The sequence below is a fragment of the Elgaria multicarinata genome, chromosome 4 (genome assembly GCF_023053635.1).
Source record: "Elgaria multicarinata webbii isolate HBS135686 ecotype San Diego chromosome 4, rElgMul1.1.pri, whole genome shotgun sequence".
Taxonomy (NCBI): domain Eukaryota; kingdom Metazoa; phylum Chordata; class Lepidosauria; order Squamata; family Anguidae; genus Elgaria; species Elgaria multicarinata.
Window position 1 is genome coordinate 403,757 of NC_086174.1, and position 18,775 is coordinate 422,531.

General features: G+C 58.8%; 2 protein-coding genes across 2 annotated transcripts; one reads left to right on the forward strand and one right to left on the reverse strand.

Annotated features, from left to right (window-relative positions):
- Positions 1–46: 46 nt before the first annotated feature.
- SNX17 (sorting nexin 17) lies at positions 47–4,965 on the reverse strand. The gene is made up of 15 exons (XM_063123660.1): positions 4,798–4,965; positions 3,691–3,765; positions 3,391–3,508; positions 3,190–3,254; positions 2,995–3,105; positions 2,642–2,732; positions 2,454–2,541; positions 2,285–2,354; positions 2,082–2,174; positions 1,698–1,901; positions 1,353–1,475; positions 969–1,046; positions 743–817; positions 602–643; positions 47–486 (listed from the first exon to the last, which is right to left on the reverse strand). The coding sequence occupies exons 1-15, from the start codon at positions 4,873–4,875 to the stop codon at positions 367–369; spliced, it is 1,431 nt and encodes a 476-aa protein (XP_062979730.1). The 5' UTR covers positions 4,876–4,965; the 3' UTR covers positions 47–366.
- Positions 4,966–5,473: 508 nt separating this feature from the next.
- Positions 5,474–17,514, forward strand: EIF2B4 (eukaryotic translation initiation factor 2B subunit delta). Its single transcript, XM_063123661.1, has 12 exons — positions 5,474–5,534; positions 5,660–5,819; positions 5,958–6,173; positions 6,268–6,350; positions 7,369–7,460; positions 9,442–9,556; positions 14,143–14,219; positions 14,317–14,419; positions 14,756–14,883; positions 15,149–15,326; positions 15,771–15,951; positions 17,274–17,514. Exons 1-12 carry the CDS (start codon positions 5,481–5,483, stop codon positions 17,471–17,473), a joined length of 1,587 nt encoding a protein of 528 aa, XP_062979731.1. The 5' UTR covers positions 5,474–5,480; the 3' UTR covers positions 17,474–17,514.
- Positions 17,515–18,775: the final 1,261 nt, after the last annotated feature.

The window sequence follows — 18,775 nt, forward strand, 5'->3', positions numbered from 1 at the left end:
GCTTGGGAAGCCGGACGGCGTAGAGGGAGGGGCTCACAAGACCCAATCCCAATCATGATCTATTTAATCATTGTCACAAACATTTGTTAATGTTCATCTGTAAACAGCAGAAAGATAAACAAGGTTACAAGCCTAGCGGTTATGCATTGGTCTACGGGGAGGCACCCGAGCCGTGTCCACTCCCGGTGCAAAAGTCCAACTCTACCCTAGTTTGGTGCGTACGGAGCTGAAGCCACCAGCCGCCGCCGCCGCCCCGCATCCCTCCGCTGTTGGAGGCCCGGCAGCTGGCTGGGGGGTGTTGAGGCACGTTGAGATCCGCCCAGGAGGAGGCTGTACATTCTGTGGAGGTGGGCTAGGGCAGGGGCCCTAGAGGTCCTCCTCGCCAATGCCCTCAAAGGCGTAGTTGCCGTGGAAATCATCGGCCCCCAGGTCGGCAGAAGAGCTGGAATGGCTGATGGCCCGCAGGCTGACTGAGCCAAGTTTGCTCTGGGTAAGGGGGAGAAGAGACGGGAATGAGCACGGGGGGGGGGGGGGGGGGGCGCTTGGCTTTTTTTGCTGCCACAGTCAGGGGGGAGGGTAGGGGAGCAGAGCAGGGACTCACCGAGACCTTTGCAATAGATTCCCTGCTGCCGTCGGGAGAATCCTGGCAGGAGAGGTAAAGGTGTATGAGAAGGACAAAGGCTGTGCAGACAGACAGACAGGTGGGCAGAAGTAGCTGGGGGGAGGGGCAGGACGGGCTTACCAAAAGAGGGGGAGACTTCAGGGCTTGCTGGCTGCCTGGCTGCTGCAGGGTTCCGTTGGGGCGCCTGCGGAACATCTAGGAGGAGAAAGGAAGAGGGCAAAATAGCTCAGAGAGCTGAGCGCTTCCCCCCCCTCTCCCCAGGGTATCCTGTTCCTACATGAGGTGGGCAGGCGTTGTCCCCCGTCCCCGTCCACTAAAGGCTCGCGGAAGCCAGCCTGAGCCCTACCTTCCGGATGCTGCCTCCTGACTTCTTCACCATCAGCTCATCCACCATAGACTGCAAGCAGATGCTCAGCATTATGGCCTGGAAAAACAGAGGGGATGGGGTGGAAACAGGGACGCTGTTCTGTGACCTCTCTATGTAATATTATCCCCAGCTGCTGGAGCCTTGATTTTGTAAACTCCGCACAAGAAATCCAGATTTGGCAGCAGAATTATGACCTTCCGCCAAACCAGAATAAAATCCAGTTTCTTTGCATTTGAGGTGTTCTAAGTGCATTATTTGCAGGGAGCCTGTTGTCAATCAGGCATGGAAACGGGGGCAGGGGGCCGAAGCTGTTGCTGCCCTCCCCAAGCTGGGATCCCCAACACGTGACCCCCGCCTGCCTACCTGTGGGCTGGTGATCGTGACCCACTGCAGGCGATCCTTACTCATCAGATACTCAAAGGCAAGTTCCAGCTTCACCTCCGACTTGCCGGCAGTGGTGGCGGACGTCCCATTGTGCACAGGCACCTGAAGGAGAGCAAGGAGCACGGCTGACACTTGCCTGCTGGAGCTGGGATGGTGGCTGGGCGGCCCTTGCTTTGCATGCAGAAGACACCCAGCTCACTGGCACCTCTAGTCACGAGGATCTCCGAGCAGCATGGCCAGGACAGAGCAGCCCACCCTCAGCAAGATGGAGCCACGGTCGTCCCGTCCCGTCCGAGGCAGCAGCGGCTTTGCACAGTCACTCACCGAGGACGTAACCCGCCAGCAGCGCATCCGGGTCACCTTGAAACTCCCCTCCTTGATCTGGTCATTGGGCAGCTTGACCTGGAAGTTCAGCTCACTGTTCCCTGCCCCAACAATGACATGGCAGCCCTTCTCGGGGAAGTCCGTGACACAGGGGTCGAATTTGAGATAGCCGTAATACTTGAGGGTCTGTGCCAAGCGGATGAACTGTGGAAAATAACAGAAAAAAGACGAGTGCGCATGGGAACCTGGGTGCCCTTGGGCCGGAGCCCGCTCCCGCTGGCCACCAGCAAGCGCAGCGCGAAAAGGCTCAAGCGCCTCAAGGCTGGCAAGGCAGGTGGAGCCCTGCCCGCCCCGCCCCGCCCCGCCCCGCGTGCCTTGGCCCACCTCCTTCTTGGAGACCTTCTCCTGCAGGGACTTCAGCTGACGGTGCTGCTCCTTGTTGGCAAGGATCCAGCCCCTCTCGATGTCTGCAACTGTCTGAGAGGGAGCAGAGGAGGAGGGTAGCTGCCGGCCATTGTTTGCCTGGCCAGCCCCCCCCCCCCCCCCCCGTGGCTCAGCAGGGGCCTGGCGCCTGGCCCGTCACTCACCTGGGCGTAGAGCAAGTTCAGCCCCACCTGCTGCTCCATGACATCCTCATCATAGGCAGAGTCCCAGTAGCTGGCAGGGGAAGCAGAAACAGGCATTTAGTAGAGTTTTGCCAGCTGCTGATCTGGCTGGGGTTGGGGCTCTCACTGCCCCCACTCTGCCCCCGCTCACCTCTTGCGCAGGAGGATCTTGTACTCGGGGTTGCGGAGGCTAGTCACCGACACGTAGGGCAACTCAAACTCTTGCAGCTTCCGGATGACTGGAAGAGAAGGCAGCTCAGGTCCACTCCCCCCTTCCCTCCAGACCACCTCCTGGTCCCCCTGGGGATTAGGGCAGGGTCCGGGCAGGCGGGCACTCACAGGAAAAGGCTCCGTCCTTGGCTTCCCGCACCAGGAAGAGATGAAAGTAGCCAATCAAGTCCTCTGGCAAGTCCAGCTTCGAGGCCACAGCCTGTGAACAATGCGGAGGTGAGGGAAGGTCACCCCAGGCGGAACTCTCCCTCCAGCAGGAGCTCAGGAAGGGCTGCCGGCCGGCCGGCCCACTGCATGGAAGACCCCCCTTGGGCCACCCTCGGCCCAGCTTCCCTCGCCCCCGAGAAGAAAGATACATCCCCCGGTCTTATCTTTAGCAAGGCGGGGGAGGGGAATAAATAAATACCAAGCCCCCAAGGCATGCCGCTGCTGCCGCTGCCACCCCCCTGGGAAGCGCTCACCTCCAGGACATCTTCCGTTTGGTCTGACGTGAGGATGTTGACTTTCACCTTCTGCCCGTTGGACAGCAGCACCTCCAGGTGCGCCTCCTCAGTGGGGATCTGCTGGGTCTCCTGGGGGCACACGAGGACTGCCGTCAGCCGATCTCCGCCAGGCCTGCCCCCCCACCCCGCTGCCACGGGCTCCGCCCACCTTACCTGCTGGGCTTTGCGCAGGAAGCTGTTGAAGATCTCGCTGCCTCCCAGCAAGGGGTCCTGACGCACTGTGGGTTGACAGAGGAGAACGCGGCTATCAGCCCGGGCGGCTTCCTGGCTGGCCTTTCCTCCAGCCAAGACTTGCGCCCAAAGACTCTCTCGGCCCGCCGCACGAGCCCCGCTCCCGCCCCTCAGAACACTCACCGGCTTGCATGTACTTCTCCAGCTGCTCCCGCCGCTGCTCCACCTCCACGGGGGTGAGGGTGAAGATCTTCTTTGGCGGAAAGGCAGGCACCACGTTGGCGCCATATTCTTTCCTCAGCTGCAGGAAGACAACCACCGCCGGTGCTCAGAACGCAGCCCCAAGGGAAGCGGCGCCCGCCTGCTCTGCCACTTGCCACCGCCCCCATCCCTGTGGCAGGCCGGTGGGGGAGAGCACAGGCCAGGGGAACGCCAAGGCTGCGATGGGGCGGCGTTGCGGGCTGCCACCCAGCTTCTCCTCACCTGTTCGTGCAGGCCCAGCAACTGGCTGTAGCGCACTTGGCAGTGCAAGACCCCGTTCACGTGGATGCTGTAGGCCTGTGAGGAGGAGAGAGTGCAGCGTCAGCAAACGGGGCAGGGCAACAGAACCAGGCTTGGGGAGGGGGAGCCCGGCCAGCCATCCTGCCCTCAAAGTTGCACTGGGGTGGCAGGACCCTCGTTTGGCATGAGTCCCCAGGGAGCGGCTCCCTTCTCCTGGGCCAGGGATCCGCTGCACCCCTTCCTAATCCAAGAGCAGGCAGCTAAATAAATAAATACATGGACCCAGCCAGCCCAGTACGCTGCCTCTGCCCCCCTGAGCTGCTACCCAGGCTGAGGAAACAACAGCCATGCTAGAGCAGAAGGGGCCTGCTGGGCACAGCCACAGCCAAGTGGGAGAACGTGCAGGTCCCAACCGCCAAGGGAAGCAAGCTGCAGGCCCAAGCCAGCCCGCCTGCCTGGGGGCGCCTGCCCGGCAGAGACCCCCCTGCAGAGGAGTGCCCTGCCCCCTCCTCCGCCTGCCTCAAAGGCAAGGGCCGGCCAAGCCCCGCTTCCTCCTCCTCCTCCTCCTCCTCCAGAGAAAGGCCTGCAGTGCTGCCTCTGCAGCAGCCCGAGAGCCCGCTGACCGGGGTGGGGGCGCTCGGGGGCAGCCAGGCCCCCGCCTTGCGCATCTGGACGGCCTTCCCGGGAGGCGGCGGCGGCGGCCTTCGGTCTCGCGCAGGCGCAGGGGAAGAGTGGCCCGGGAGCCTCCTCTGCAGCCGGTGCCCGCGGACGCTTCGCGAGGGGCGGCGGAACCCCGGGGCGCGCCAGACGCAGCCCCTCCGGCCGGCGCCTGGCCTGGCGACCCCCTCCTCCTCCTCCTCCGGGCCCTCCCCGCGGGGACAGGCAGGCCCCGCGCCCGCCCGCGCAGACCCTGCCTGCTGCCCGCCCGAGAGCCGCGAGCGGGGCGGGGGCCAGCCGGGCTCCCCTCGCACCGGCCCGAAGGCGCCGCCATCGCCCCGCCGCCCTGCGGGCTCCTCCGGGCAGAGGCCGCCTTTCCCAGGGGCGGGTCCCGGGGAGCCTCCTCGCTCTGCTCTCCGCCCCAGCACCCACCACGTAGGCCGCGGTGCTGCTGCCGCCCCCGCCGCCGTCCCCGGCGCGGGTCTCGGTCTCCGGGATGGAGAAGTGCATGGCCGCCGCCGCCGCCTCGTCTCGCCGCCGCCGCCGCCGCTACCTCCGAGCCAGGCCGGAACCGAGCCCGGGCGCCGCCGCCATGTTGAGGGAGGCAGGCAGGCAGGCAGGCAGGCAGGGGGGGCGCCGTGGGCGGGGCAGGAGGCGCCGCCGCCACGCCCACCCCGTGGCCACGCCCCTCCCCGCGGGACGGTCTGGCCCAGGAGGGATCCGGTGCCGCCGCCGCCGCCGCCGCCGCGGCCTCGGGCGGGGGAGGGTGGGCGAGGGAGACGCAGGGGAGCGGCATGGGCGCCGCACGGGGCGGGGGGACGCGCGTCGCCCTCCCCGGCCGCTGAAGGCGCCGCTCGCGCGGGGCCACCGGAGCGCCCAGGGGTTTCGCCATCACCCCCGGGGGGGCTGCGCGGAGGCGCGGGCTCGGCCCGGGGGGGATCCCAGGGGCGGCCGCTCGCCCTCCTGCTCCCCGGCGCCCCCACGAGCGGGCGCGGAGGTGCGCCTGGCCGAGCTGGCTCGGCGGAGGCGCGCGGAGCGGAGGGGCGTGTCGGGCCGCCCTCGCCCGGCAGGGGGCGCCGGAGCAGCGCCGCGCAGCGGGACAGACGGCGGCGAGGATGATGGCGGCGCGTGGTGGTGGCGGCGGCGGCGGCGGCGCGGAGCCCGGCCAGGTAAATGCGGGGGCGGGCGCCGGGGTTGGGCCGCTTGCCGGGCTGCGTTTCACCCTGCCGGCGGCGGCGGCGACGGCGTCCTCCGTTCCTTCCCTCCTTCCTTCCCTCCGTGTCTCCGCCCGCAGGCGCCCGGCGCGGAGCCGCTGTCCCGCGAGGAGAAGCTGCAGCTCCGCAAGGAGAAGAAGCAGCAGAAGAAGAAGCGGCGCGACGCGGAGAAGGACAAGGAGCCGCTCCCCGAGGCGCCTGCACGCGCCGGCACCGGGCCCGGGCCGCCGCCATCGCCAGGTGCCGGGACGGGGAGGGCGGAGGGCGGCAGGGAGGCCGGGCCGAGGCCGCGGGCGCTGCTGGGCGGCGGCGGCGGCCTCGGCGCCCCCTCGCTGACCTCCGCGTCTCCTCCCTTGCCGCCGTGGGTGGGGGGTCTAGGGCCGGAGCCTTCCAAGCCCGAGGAGCGCAGGCCGTCATGCGGCGGCGGCGGCGAACGCGGCGCGGGGCCGGGCAAAAGCAAGGCCGAGCTGCGGGCGGAGCGCCGGGCCAAGCAGGAGGCCGACCGGGCGCAGAAGCAAAGCCGGAGGGGCGAGCAGGGCCAGGCCCCGGCCTTACCGGCCAAGCCCCGCCCGGCGGCCGGGGAGGCCCAAACAGGTGAGGCTCCGCCACCGGGGGGGGGGAGCGGGGACTGGCACCCAGCCCGCCCACCCGGCCCTGAGCCGCTTCCGCCCGTCTTCCCTTCCGCCAGTGGTGAAGCGGCTGCCGGAGCACGTGCAGGTGGATGATCCCGCCGCCCAGAAGAAGCTGGCCAAGAAGCTGGAGCGCCAGCAGGTAGGGGGGCTGGCGGGGGGCGGAACGGGGAGCACATCCGGGAGGGTCGCTGTGAGCTTCTCTGTCTGAGGCGGGAAGCAGCTTTCGATGGGGTCGAAGGGGGGAGAGCCCTGAGCCTTAGGAGGAGGCGGAGGAAGGGGTCTCTGAGCATGCGGAGACTGCCCTGGTCTCTGTGGTGGCATCCAGCATATACGGTTAGGAGAGGCCCCGAGCCAGAGGGCAGGGACCCAGGGAGCGCTTTTGCCAGCCCCAGGGCTGCATTGCCTTTCCAGGGGCCCATGCCAGGAAGGGGCCCTGGTGCCCTCAGGGCTGGATTAAAGCCCCCACCCCCGCACTCCTGTAATCATAAGGTCTAAAGTTACATGGCTAGACCGGCGTTTACATTGTGCAAGCCCCGTAACCAGAGATGTATTTCCCCCGACCACAGAGACACCCAGCTCCTTGCCCTCATCCGCCTGCGCACACCCCTCGTGTGCACGCGCCACCCATGCACCCACCCATGCACACGGCAGCAGCAAGAGGGAGTTGCTCTCTGAGGAGCAGCCACTTCCAGGCAGCCCAGGGCTCTGGGGGCGGGGCGACAGCTTTCCTCACCTTTCCTGAGGGGCAGGGCTTCAGTGAGAGGGAGGGGCTTCCACATTGATGGTGCTATATAAATAAATAATAATAATAATAATAATACAGGCTGCATGAGGGGGTCTGGCAGGCCACATCCAGCCTAGAGGCAGGTTTCCCCACCACCAATTTAGGGGGCTGGCCCTTGCAGCCTCAGAGGAATGGTGCTTTGGCCCCGGAGGAGGCGGATCTGGGCCTCCGTGAACTGTTGCTCCCCACCTCAGCTCTCCTTTCTCCTTCCGGTTGGTAGCTGGTCCCGCTTTCTAATAGGGTTTGCAGCCACACAAATGGTTCTGGGGCAGGTGGCGCTGTGAGCGAAGGATTCCTCGTAGGCAGGGGCCCAGGGCTGGAAGCTGGGGTGTGCAGCCGTCCACCCGCCGCCTGCTTTTCTCCCTCTGTCCAGGTGCCTCTGAGGCCAGATTATGGCGCCAAAGTCAGCCTCTTCTCCCACCTGCATCAGTACAGTCGCAAAGAATTGCTGACACAGCAAATGAGGTGGGTGCCTGTTTGGGGAGGGGGTTGCAGGGGCTCAAACCCACCGAATAGGCTTCATTCAGACAGGCTGGAACTCATACAAGCGATGCCAGGACAGCAGGGCCCTTTCCAGGCTGGAAGGGAGGCCGGCAGGGAGGGATGAACCCAGCCATCCCCTTCCGTCACGGCTAGATCTGAGCTGCCAGGCCAGCATTCTCCCCGCAGAGGTCACTTTTGCCGGAGTGTCACCCTCCTCCTGGTTCCTGCCCAGAGAGCTTCGGCTGTGGGGCGGTATATAAATGTAATTAAATAAATAAATAAATAAATTCCCCCGCACGATGGGAAGCCTTTGTGTTCCAGACGCTTCAAGATTTGCTATTTCTGTACCGCTTTCTGGCGCGTCGTTTCAGGTTTCTCTTCCATTTTGGTATTTCAAAAATGGAAGGTACTTGAGAGGGTTTTGGCAGAGCACCTGCAGGCACTCTTGGATGTTATTGGTTACCTTGACCCATTCCAGTCTGAGTTTCGATCTGGTTATGGGACTGAGTCAGCCTTGGTCGCCTTGATGGATGACGTTTATCGAGAGAGGGAAAGGGGGGGTGCAACCCCGTTAATTCTTCTCAATCTCTCTTTGGCTTTTGCTACCATTGACCAATGGTATCCTCCTGAATCAGTTCCGTGGGATCATGGGCATCGGAGTCACTGCTACAGAGGTTCTGGTCCTACCTACAGGGTCGTTTTCAGAGAGCAGTATTGGGTGACCGGTCCTTGGGCCTCTTGGCAATTGAGATATGGGCTGCCACAGGGCACCATCTTGTCCCCAATGTTATTTAACGTCTATATGAAGCCGCTGGGAGTGGTCATTTGGGGGATTTGGAGCTAAATGCCATCAATACGCTGATGACACGTAGCTCTATCTCCCTGTGACAACTGAATCAGGTGAGGCTGTGCAGGTCCTGGACTGGTGCCCAGACTCAGTAATGAGCTGGATGAGGGCCAACTGCACCCTGGCAAGACGGAAGCCCTGTGGGTGAGTGGTTCCCGAGTCCGGGAGGGAGGCTCATGGCCTGTTCTGGAAGGGTTGCACTCCCTCTGAAAGATCAGGTTCGTAGTTTGGGGGTACTCTTAGATCCGTCTCTCTTGCTGGAGGCTCAAGTGGTCACAGTGGCTTAGAGTGCCTTTTACCAGCTTCAGCTGGCTCACCAGCTACGGCCTCTCCTGGACAGGGATAGCTTGGCCACGGTGGTAAAGGCATTAGTAGCCTCAAGACTGGATTACTGCAACGATCTCTATGTGGGGCTGCCCTTGAAGATGCTCTGGAAGCTGGAGCTAGTGCAGAATGTTGCAGCTCAGCTGTTGTCCAGATCTGCCCCTTTCCAGCATGTAACTCCTCTGCTGAGGGAACTGCACTGGCTGCCTATTGGCTACCAGTCCAGGTTTAAGGTTCTTGGGTCCAGGATACCTGAGAGAGCGCCTTCTCCCCTGCCAACCTGCCCAGTCACTGAGGTCATCCGAGGGCCTGCTCCTGGTGGTTCCACGTGGACCTGTGGCCCAATTGGAGTCCACCAGGAGAAGAGCCTTCAGTGTGGTGGCTCCCCTCCTACGGAGGTCAGGCAGGCACCAAGGTTGTATTCCTTTTGGCGCCTCCTGAAAATGTTGTTCCAGGAAGCCTTCCTTTAATGACCAGCTGTGGTTTTATTCATACTTTCTTTTACAAATGTATTTTAATGTGTTTTATTTTGTTTTTATTGTTTTATTCTGTTTGTCCACTGCTCTGAAATTATTGAACGAGGAGCAATATATAAGTATTGTAAGTAAACAAAAACAGGTGAACAAAAAGAACGTCGCAGCAGCTGTGCCCCCCCCCCTTTTAAGCATTTCTCCTCGTTGAGCTTTTGAGTGACTGTATGTGTGTATTAGGGCAACGTGCCCCAAGCACTGCTTTTGGGGGGGAGCATATAAACGATGCCCATTATAACGTATGGTGAACTTCCCACCGCAGCATCCCGGCGTCCGCCATCCACCCCGCAGTGGTGCGGCTCGGTCTCCAGTATTCCCAGGGCATCGTCAACGGCTCCAATGCCCGCTGCATTGCGCTCCTGAGGGTCTTCAAACAGGTGTGTGCCGGGGCAGGGAGGGCGCTGCCGGGCTCAATCTGGGCCTCTCCACACTGGCCGACTGGGCAGCAAAATGGCAAATGAGGCTCAGCATTAAGTGGGCGTGAAACGATGCGGCAGCATGTCCTGACTTCATGTGGTTGAGGCCTGAGCTGGCAGGCAGTGGCTCCTTGCCAGTAAGACCTAGTTGTGGGCTCTCCCACACGGGAGGCCTTCAAGATGCAGCTGGACAACCATCTGTCAGGGATGCTGTAGGGTGGATTCTTGCATTGAGCAGGGGGTTGGACTCAATGTATAGGCCCCTTCCAACTCTACTGTTCCATGATTCTATGAAGCCCTGAACTACTTCAGCCCGGAGGCCCTCGGAATTTATTCTCCTGCAAGAGCCAGTCCCCAAATTAAGATCTACCTCGGAGGTCAGAGGCAGAGAGGGCTATTGCCCGGGTGGTGCCTGGCTTTGCAGTTCTATCCCCAATGAGGCTGGACGGGCACCAGCATTTGTAGTCTTTTGGATGCTAGGCTTTCCTAGGCTTTCATTGTCCCAGGCTTTTTAGATCTCGGCCTTTGTTCCATCTAGCAAAATTGCTATTGCATTTTAGTGATTTATATTTTATACTGGAAGCTGTCCCGAGGCTCTGTATTGCAGAGTGGAGTATTCAACGCCCAAACAAGCAGGAAGATGATTTGGGGGATATGGGGGGGATGATGATGATGATCATCATCATCATAGAATTATAGAATAGCAGAGTTGGAAGGGGCCTACAAGGCCATTGAGTCCAACCCCCTGCTCAATGCAGGAATCCACCCTAGAGCATCCCTGACAGAGGGTTGTCCAGCTGCCTCCTGAATGCCTCTAGTGTGGGAGAGCCCACAACCTCCCTAGGTAACTGATTCCACCGTCGCACTGCTCTAACAGTCAGGAAGTTTTTCCTGATGTCCAGCCGGAATCTGGCTTCCTTTAACTTGAGCCCGTTATTCCGTGTCCTGCACTCTGGGAGGATCGAGAAGAGATCCTGGCCCTCCTCTGTGTGACAACCTTTTAAGTATTTGAAGAGTGCTAGCATGTCTCCTCTCAATCTTCTCTTCTCCAGGCTAAACATGCCCAGTTCTTTCAGTCTCTCTTCATAGGGCTTTGTTTCTAGACCTCTGATCATCCTGGTTGCCCTCTTCTGAACATGCTCCAGCTTGTCTGCGTCCTTCTTGAATTGTGGAGCCCAGAACTGGACGCAATACTCTAGATGAGGCCTAACCAGGGCCGAATAGAGAGGAACCAGGACCTCACGTGATTTGGAAGCTATACTTCTATTAATGCAGCCCAAAATAGCATTTGCCTTTCTTGCAGCCATATCGCACTGTTGGCTCATATTCAGCTTGCGATCTACAACAATTCCAAGATTCTTCTCGTTTGTAGTATTGCTGAGCCAAGTGTCCCCCATCTTGTAACTGTGCATTTGGTTTCTATGCCCTGAATGTAGAACTTGGCATTTATCCCTATTAAATTTCATTCTGTTGTTTTCAGCCCAGCACTCCAGCCTATCAAGATCACTTTGAAGTTTGTTTCTGTCTTCCAGGGTATTAGCTATCCCGCCCAATTATGTGTCATCTGCAAATTTGATCAGCGTTCCCTGTACCTCCTCGTCCAAATCATTAATAAAAATGTTGAAGAGCACTGGGCCCAGGACTGAGCCCTGCGGCACCCCACTCGTTGCCTCTCCCCAGTTTGAGAAGGTTCCATTGATAAGTACTCTTTGAGTCCGATTCTGTAGCCAACTGTGAATCCACCTAATAGTTGTTCCATCTAGCCCACTTTTAGCTAGTTTGTTAATCAGAATGTCATGTGGTACTTTGTCAAAAGCTTTGCTGAAGTCAAGATATATGACGTCCACCGCATTCCCACAGTCCACAAGGGAGGTTATCCTATCAAAAAATGAGATCAAATTAGTCTGACAGGATTTGTTCCTGACAAATCCATGTTGGCTTCTAGTAATCACTGCATTGATTTCAAGGTGTTTACAGATTGACTTCTTTATAATCTGCTCCAGAATTTTCCCAGAGATGGATGTCAGACTGACTGGTCTGTAGTTCCCAGGTTCCTCCTTTTTGCCCTTTTTGAAGATAGGGACAACGTTAGCCCTCCTCCAGTCGTCCGGCACCTCACCCGTCTTCCATGATTTTGCAAAGATAATAGACAAAGGTTCTGAGAGTTCTTCTGCTAGCTCCTTCATTACTCTAGGATGCAGTTCATCGGGCCCTGGAGATTTAAACTCATTAAAGGAAATTAGGTGTTCTTTGACCATTTGTTGATCAATCTCAAACTGCAATCCTGCCCCCTCAACTTCTGCTTCACTTTTTCCAGGGGGGTCATAGACCCGCTTTTGGGAGTAGGAATTGAGCACTTCAGCCTTTTCTTTGTCATCTGTTATCAATTTGCCATCCTCATTAAGCAGTTGAACCACCATTTCTTTCCTTTGTCTTTTACTACTCACGTATCTGAAGAAAGCCTTTTTATTGTTTTTAGCATCCCTCTCTAATCTCAGCTCATTCACAGCTTTAGCCTTCCTGACGCCATTTCGGCACTTCTGCGCCACTTGTCTGTACTCTTCTTTTGTAGCCTGGCCTTCCTTCCACTTCCTATATGTATCCCTTTTTGTTTTCAGGTCATCTCTAAGCTTTTTGTGGAGCCACATTGGTTTCCTCTGTTGTCTTCTATCTTTTCTCCTTGTTGGAATAGTTTGTAACTGTGCCTTTAAAATTTCTTTTTTTAAATACTCCCACCCATCCTGCACTCCTTTTCTCATTAGGCTCCCTTGCCACGGGACCTTACTTATTATAGTTCTGAGTTTATTAAAATCATCTTTCCTAAAATCCAGAGTACGTGTATGGCTATGCTCGACTTTTGTCTCCTTCATAATCAAGAATTCAAGTATGACGTGGTCACTTTCCCCCAGAGTTCCCGTAACTGCCACTTTATCCACTAAGTCATCCCTATTGGTCAATAACAAGACAAGGATTGCCGACCCTCTAGTTCCTTCCACCACTTTCTGTAGGAGAAAGTTATCGTCCATACATGTCAGGAATTTTAATAATAATTTGTTACCCACTTCTCCCTCTGGATTGAGGCAGCCTTTCACCACCGGTGTGAAATGGGTGTGTTTCATGCTGTGGTATCCCTCGGGCAGAGGGACCATAGGGGTGAGCTTACCTGCTCAGCCTGTCGCTCGCCCCAGACCTTGACCGCCAAGCAATAACTCCAAAGCCTCTTGCTTGACGGTTTGGTTTCCTTTATTGTTAAAGCGTCTAGGAGCAGCCCCGCGTCAAACCGCCTGCTTCAACTCCCACACCAAGAAGTGCATAGAGCAGAAGCCCCACCCAGGCCTTGGAGGAGGAGGAGGAGGAGGACCTGGAGACATAACAGCTGCAGACCCCTTAAAGAGACATTCACACGTGTCACACATGCGGAGGGATTATTAGGAAACGGATTGGAAGTGAGGCTGGTGGTGGTGTGGCTGTGCCCACATACAGCTCTTTGGTGCAGCCGCACCTAGCTTTATTTTGTTTTTGTAACTACTTGAGATCACTTCCATCCTGTTTTTCTGATAAAAATAATAATTTACCTACATTATTTTCATAAAATGTAAATATTTATTTATTATATTTCTAATCTGCCCAATAATTAATCTTTTTTAGGCAAATTACAAACAGCTACCCTAAAATGCCATAGTACTGCCCAGTATTGGGCAAAAGGCGGGATACAAATAAATATAATAATACCGTATTTCTTTGATTCTAAGACGCACTTCCCCCCCCCCACAAATAAACAGCTCTAAAACTGGAGTGCGTCTTAGAATCGATGGCGTCTTAGAATCGAAGAAATACGGTAAGAGGAAAAGAGGAAGCTCCTGCAGCAGCCGCGAGGAAGAGGGAAGAGACAAACTCCTGCAGAAGAGAATTCCACAACCAGCTGAAGGGTCGCAGAAGAGGCCTCCCTGCCTCTCCCAGCCGGTCTCCCCTGAGCCTATGCTGGGAGGCAGAGAATCAGAGAGTTGGAAGGGACCTATCAGGCCATCGAGTCCACACCCACCCACACCCACACACCCTGCTCAGTGCAGGAACCCACCTCTCCGAGGGCACTGGCAGAAGGGGAGGGGAGGAGCCCTCCCCCCCTGGACTACTACTAGTCTCAGTCCAGTTCGCTAATGGACTTGAAAATTGGAGGAAAGAGGTTCTTTTCCCTCTCTCGTAGCACTCTGGGGATGCATGGAACTCCCTGCTACCCCACAGGACTGTGGTCCTGGCCAGCTGGTTTAAAAGAGAGGGGGTCACACTGATGGAGGAGGAGGAGGAGTTTGCCAGTGGCTACTAGTCACAATGGCTCTAAGCAGCCTCCAGGTTCAAAGCAGCCTGGCCCCTGCGTTAGAACAGGCTCTTGCCACCGCCGCCCCTTTAAGGCGGCATTCCCAGAATGGCCTCAGGTCGCTGGCCTCAGGGGCCCCCTGGGGCTGGAGGCAGGAGGGCTCCTCTTGGGCCCTAGCGGCCCTCAAGCTGGCCTTGCTGGCTTGCAGCTTCCCTTTCCTTCTGCCCCGCAGGTGATCGGGGACTACAGCACCCCAGCCAACGAGGAGCTCTCCCGGGACCTGGTGAACAAGCTCAAGCCCTACATCAGGTGACTGGGAGCCGGGGGAAGGGCAGGGGCACCTGGGCGGGGAGACGGGAAGGCACCCTGGCAGCAGCGCGGGGCTGAGCCTCTCTTTCCCCCACAGCTTCCTGAACCAGTGCCGGCCCCTCTCCGCCAGTATGGGCAACGCGATCAAGTTCCTCAAGAAGGAGATCTCGGCCCTGCCTGGCTCCATGCGAGAGGAAAAGGTGAGCTCTGCAACTCCGGGGGAGGGGGGCGGCCCTTTGGGAATTGGGGGTCCCCCCCATGGTAGCCTACGAAGCCTTACCCGTTCGGTAGAGGAGGGCGCTCCGCCTCCCCTCCGCTCCTGGCACTTCTGCACTTCTCCCTCCCTGGAGCTCTGGAGGAGCTGTGGTTCCGTGGCTGCTCTTCTTCCCCAGAAGGGCTGTGAGAGCTAGGGTGGGAGACCCTCCCCACACCCTGTTGGGAGAGGAGGGGGCTCTGAACGTGAGCAAAGCGATGCATAAGGCGGGGCGGGGGCAGGGGGCTCTGCCAGAGTGACCAGCTCTGTCTCCCGGCCACAGGCCAAGGCGGCCCTTCAGGATGCCATCGACAAGTACGAGCGGGAGAAGATCATCCTGGCAGCCAAGGCCATCTCCAAGTTTGCCTTCGAGAAGATCAGCAATGGAGACGTCATCCTGGTCTACGGATGGTACGGGCTGTGCCTGGGGCCGGGAGCTGCGTGGGCCAGGGAGCCACGGCAGCCGCTGCAGAGCCACTGCGTGCCCTGGGCCCTGCAGGGGGAAGGGGGCACCTCCGCCCCCGACTGGTCCAATGCTTCAGAAGGTGGGGTTTGGAGGGTGGGGAGGCCGGGCTTCCCACCTCCATCTGCCGGGGGTGGGTGGGGGCTAGGCTCACAGAAGGCCCCTCCTACTCCTCCCTCCCCCCTGATTGCCCCGTGTCCGTTTGCCTGGCAGCTCGTCCCTGGTGAGCCAGACGCTCTGCGACGCTCACGGCAAGGACCGTGCTTTCCGGGTGGTGGTGGTGGACAGCCAGCCACGGCTGGAGGGCCGGGAGACGCTGCGACGCCTGGTGAAGCAGGGTGTTCGCTGCAGCTACGTGCTCATCAACGCCATCTCTTACGTCTTGCCAGAGGTGGGGGGCACTGCAGGCACCGGGGGGAAGGGGGGCGCGTGGGGCTGGCAGGCCTTTGCTGCTGGGTCTGGGGCTTGGGGGGAGGGGGCTGGAGAGACTGCTGCAGCTGCTGAGTCACAGTGGGCATCAGGTGGGGCCCCTCCCCTTCCAGCCCTCCCCGACCTCCGCCAGTCACCCTACTCCACCCAGACTGCTCTGGGAGCTTGAGGGTTGGGCCTGGTAAGGAATGTTCCCCCACCTGGCCCCCTCCCACTGCATCTGCTCCCTCAGGGGCCACTCATTCAGCACAGAGCAGGCGCCAGCAACATGGCAGGTACGTGTATAGGTTGGGGGGGTGGCAGCGGTGGTGGCGAGCACAGGCCCTCCTCCGCTGACGGTGCCCTTCCTCACGCGAGGGCCGGCCCTACCAACACTGCCGCTTCCTCCCCCCCCCCCCATCCATAGGTCTCCAAGGTGCTGCTCGGAGCTCATGCACTGTTGGCTAACGGCTCCGTAATGTCCCGGATGGGCACCTCCCAAATCGCGCTGCTTTCCAAGGCCCACAACGTGCCGGTCCTGGTCTGCTGCGAGACCTACAAGTTCTGCGAGCGGGTCCAGACGGACTCCTTCGTCTCCAATGAGCTCGGTAGGCCATGGCCTGGCTGGGAGTGGGAGGGAGGTGGCCGGGGACTGCCGCTTGCATGCGGAGAAGCCCACCCAGCACGGACCGTGCAGCACGGACGCGCACATTTCTCTCGCAACAACCTGTGAAGCAGGATCGGCTAGGAGCGGGGTGAGCCCGGGACTCCGTAGGGCACTTCCGACCTGGGCAGGGACTGGTGCCGAGTTCCGGGAGCGCTTCAGAGAGAAGACGCAGACAAGCTGGAGCATGTTCAGAGGAGGGCAACCAGGATGATCAGGGGTCTGGAAATAAAGCCCTATGAAGGGAGACTGAAAGAACTGGGCATGTTTAGCCTGGAGAAGAGAAGATTGAGGGGAGATGATAGCACTCTTCAAATACTTGAAAAGTTGTCACACAGAGGAGGGCCAGGATCTCTTCTCGATCCTCCCAGAGTGCAGGACACGGAATAACGGGCTCAAGTTAAAGGAAGCCAGATTCCAGCTGGACATCAGGAAAAACTTCCTGACTGTTAGAGCAGTACGACAATGGAGTCATTTACCTAGGGAGGTTGTGGGCTCTCCCACACTAGAGGCCTTCAAGAGGCAGCTGGACAACCACCTGTCAGGGATGCTTTAGGGTGGATTCCTGCATTGAGCAGGGGGTTGGACTCGATGGCCTTGTAGGCCCCTTCCAATTCTTCTATTCTATGATTCTCTGAGAGCAAGGGGCCACAGGGCAGCCGTCCGGCCAAGCAGAGGTTCTGTCCAGGGGGCTGTAGAAGGCCTCGTCCTCTGCAGATCGGGCAAACAGGCTACCATCGCAGCAAACAAAATGGGCCCTGGGATGTGTGGGAGAAAGAGGCTGGCTCTCGGTTGCCTATGCCCCTACGGTGGGAGGCTGGCCGCTTGCCCTCTGAAGCGGTTTGCGAAGAGTGGCCGGGGTCGGCTGCCGCCACCTTCAGAAGACCTGGAAGGGGGCTGGGATTTCCTGCCTTTCTCTGGGAGACCTTCCCCCCTGGTTTTGCCCTAGTGCTTGACCTTCACAGGGGGTGGGAGGGGGAGCCATGGTGCCCACTGTGTACTTCTCCACACAGCATGTAATTAAATTATGGAATTCAGTATCACAAGATGTGGTGGTGGCCGCCAATTTGGCTGGCTTTGAAAGTGGGTTGGATAATACACCAGTGGCTGGGGAACATGGGTGGGAGGGTGCTGTTGCGCTCGTGTCCTGCTTGTGGGTCCCTGGTTGACAGCGGTTCAGCCCCTTTGTGAATGGAGAGGTGGACTGGAAGGGCCCTCGCTCTGATCCAGCCTCAGGGCTCTTCTGATGTTCCGATGTCCCTGCAGATGACCCCGATGACCTGATTGGGTCGAAGCCAGGGAGGAGCCCGCTGGCCGGCTGGCAGGAGAGCAAGTCGCTGCGCCTCCTCAACCTTGTGTATGACGTGACGCCCCTGGAACTGGTGGATCTGGTGATCACAGACTTGGGGATGATCCCGTGCACCTCCGTCCCCGTTGTGCTGCGTGTCAAGAACGTGGAGCAGTAATGTGGGCGAGAGGGGAGCGAATAAACCTGCGTGTGCCCTGCCCTGTGTGTGCGTGTGTCTCAGTGAAACTGCCGCCCTGGCCACGAAGTGGCTTCCTGGGAGGAGAAACCCCCTCCGTGGCCAGAAGGGATAGAAACACATTTATTTATTTATTGCATTTCTATACCGCCCAATAGCCGGAGGTTTCTGGGCGGTTCACCAAATTAAAAACATTCAAAGTATAAAACAACAGTATAAAACCATAATATAAAATACAATATAAAAGCTCAACCAGATAAAAACAGCAGCAATGCAAAATGACAAATTTAAAACACCAAGTTAAAATTTATTTATAGACTGTTAAAATGCTGGGAGAATAAAAAGGTCTTCACCTGGCGTCTAAAAGCATATAATGTAGGTGCCAAGCGAACCTCCTTAGGGAGCTCATTCTACAGCCGGGGTGCCACAGCAGAGAAGGCCCTGCTCCTCCTGGTAGCCCCCTGCCTCGCTTCCTTTGGCAGGGGCTCGCGGAGAAGAACCCCTGAGGATGACCTTGGGGTCTGTTTACACTTCCCTGTGCCTGTTTGCATTCTCTTTCCCTCCTTATTGTTTACTACAACTTTATTAGATTGTAAGCCTATGCGGCAGGGTCTTGCTATTTACTGTGTGGTCTGTGCAGCACCATGTACATCGATGGTGCTATATAAATAAATAATAATAATAATAATAATAATTCGGGAGGAGGCGTTCCTTCAGATCGCCTGGCCCCAAGCTGTTTAGGGCTTTAAATGTTAATAATAGTACTTTGAATCAGGCCGGACCTGGACTGGCAGCCAATGAAGCTGGAAAAGGACTGGCGTAATGTCTTGTCGGCCAGTCTGTGCAGCTCTTGAAGAAGGGAGCCCACCCAAGGGGCTGTGGAGGCCCCTGTCACCAGCACCACTGAAGGGCGCAGGCTTCTGTCTGGAATTTGTGAAGTAGTCATCAGAAATGGCTTGGAGCATGTGCAAAGTGCCTTTCCCCCACCCCTAGCAGCAGCAGCAGCACACATACACCCCGGTGGCCTTTGAGGCCTGAGCCCCAGCACTTCTCCCTCTACTGCCGCGCAGGACTCGGTCCGGAGCGCCCGTGGAGAGGCAGGATGCCGGGCTGCCGGCGGCCCCGAGGCGCCCTCCCCGACCGGCCTCCTCTGGGCACAGGCAGCGCCTCTGAGGCGGCGTGTCGATAGTGCCGCTGCCCCCGCCTTGCCGGTCACGGCGGCTCGCCCCGTGGGGAGCAGCTCCAGGCCCGGCCAGCGGCCGCCTTGAGAAGCCCCCAACGCCC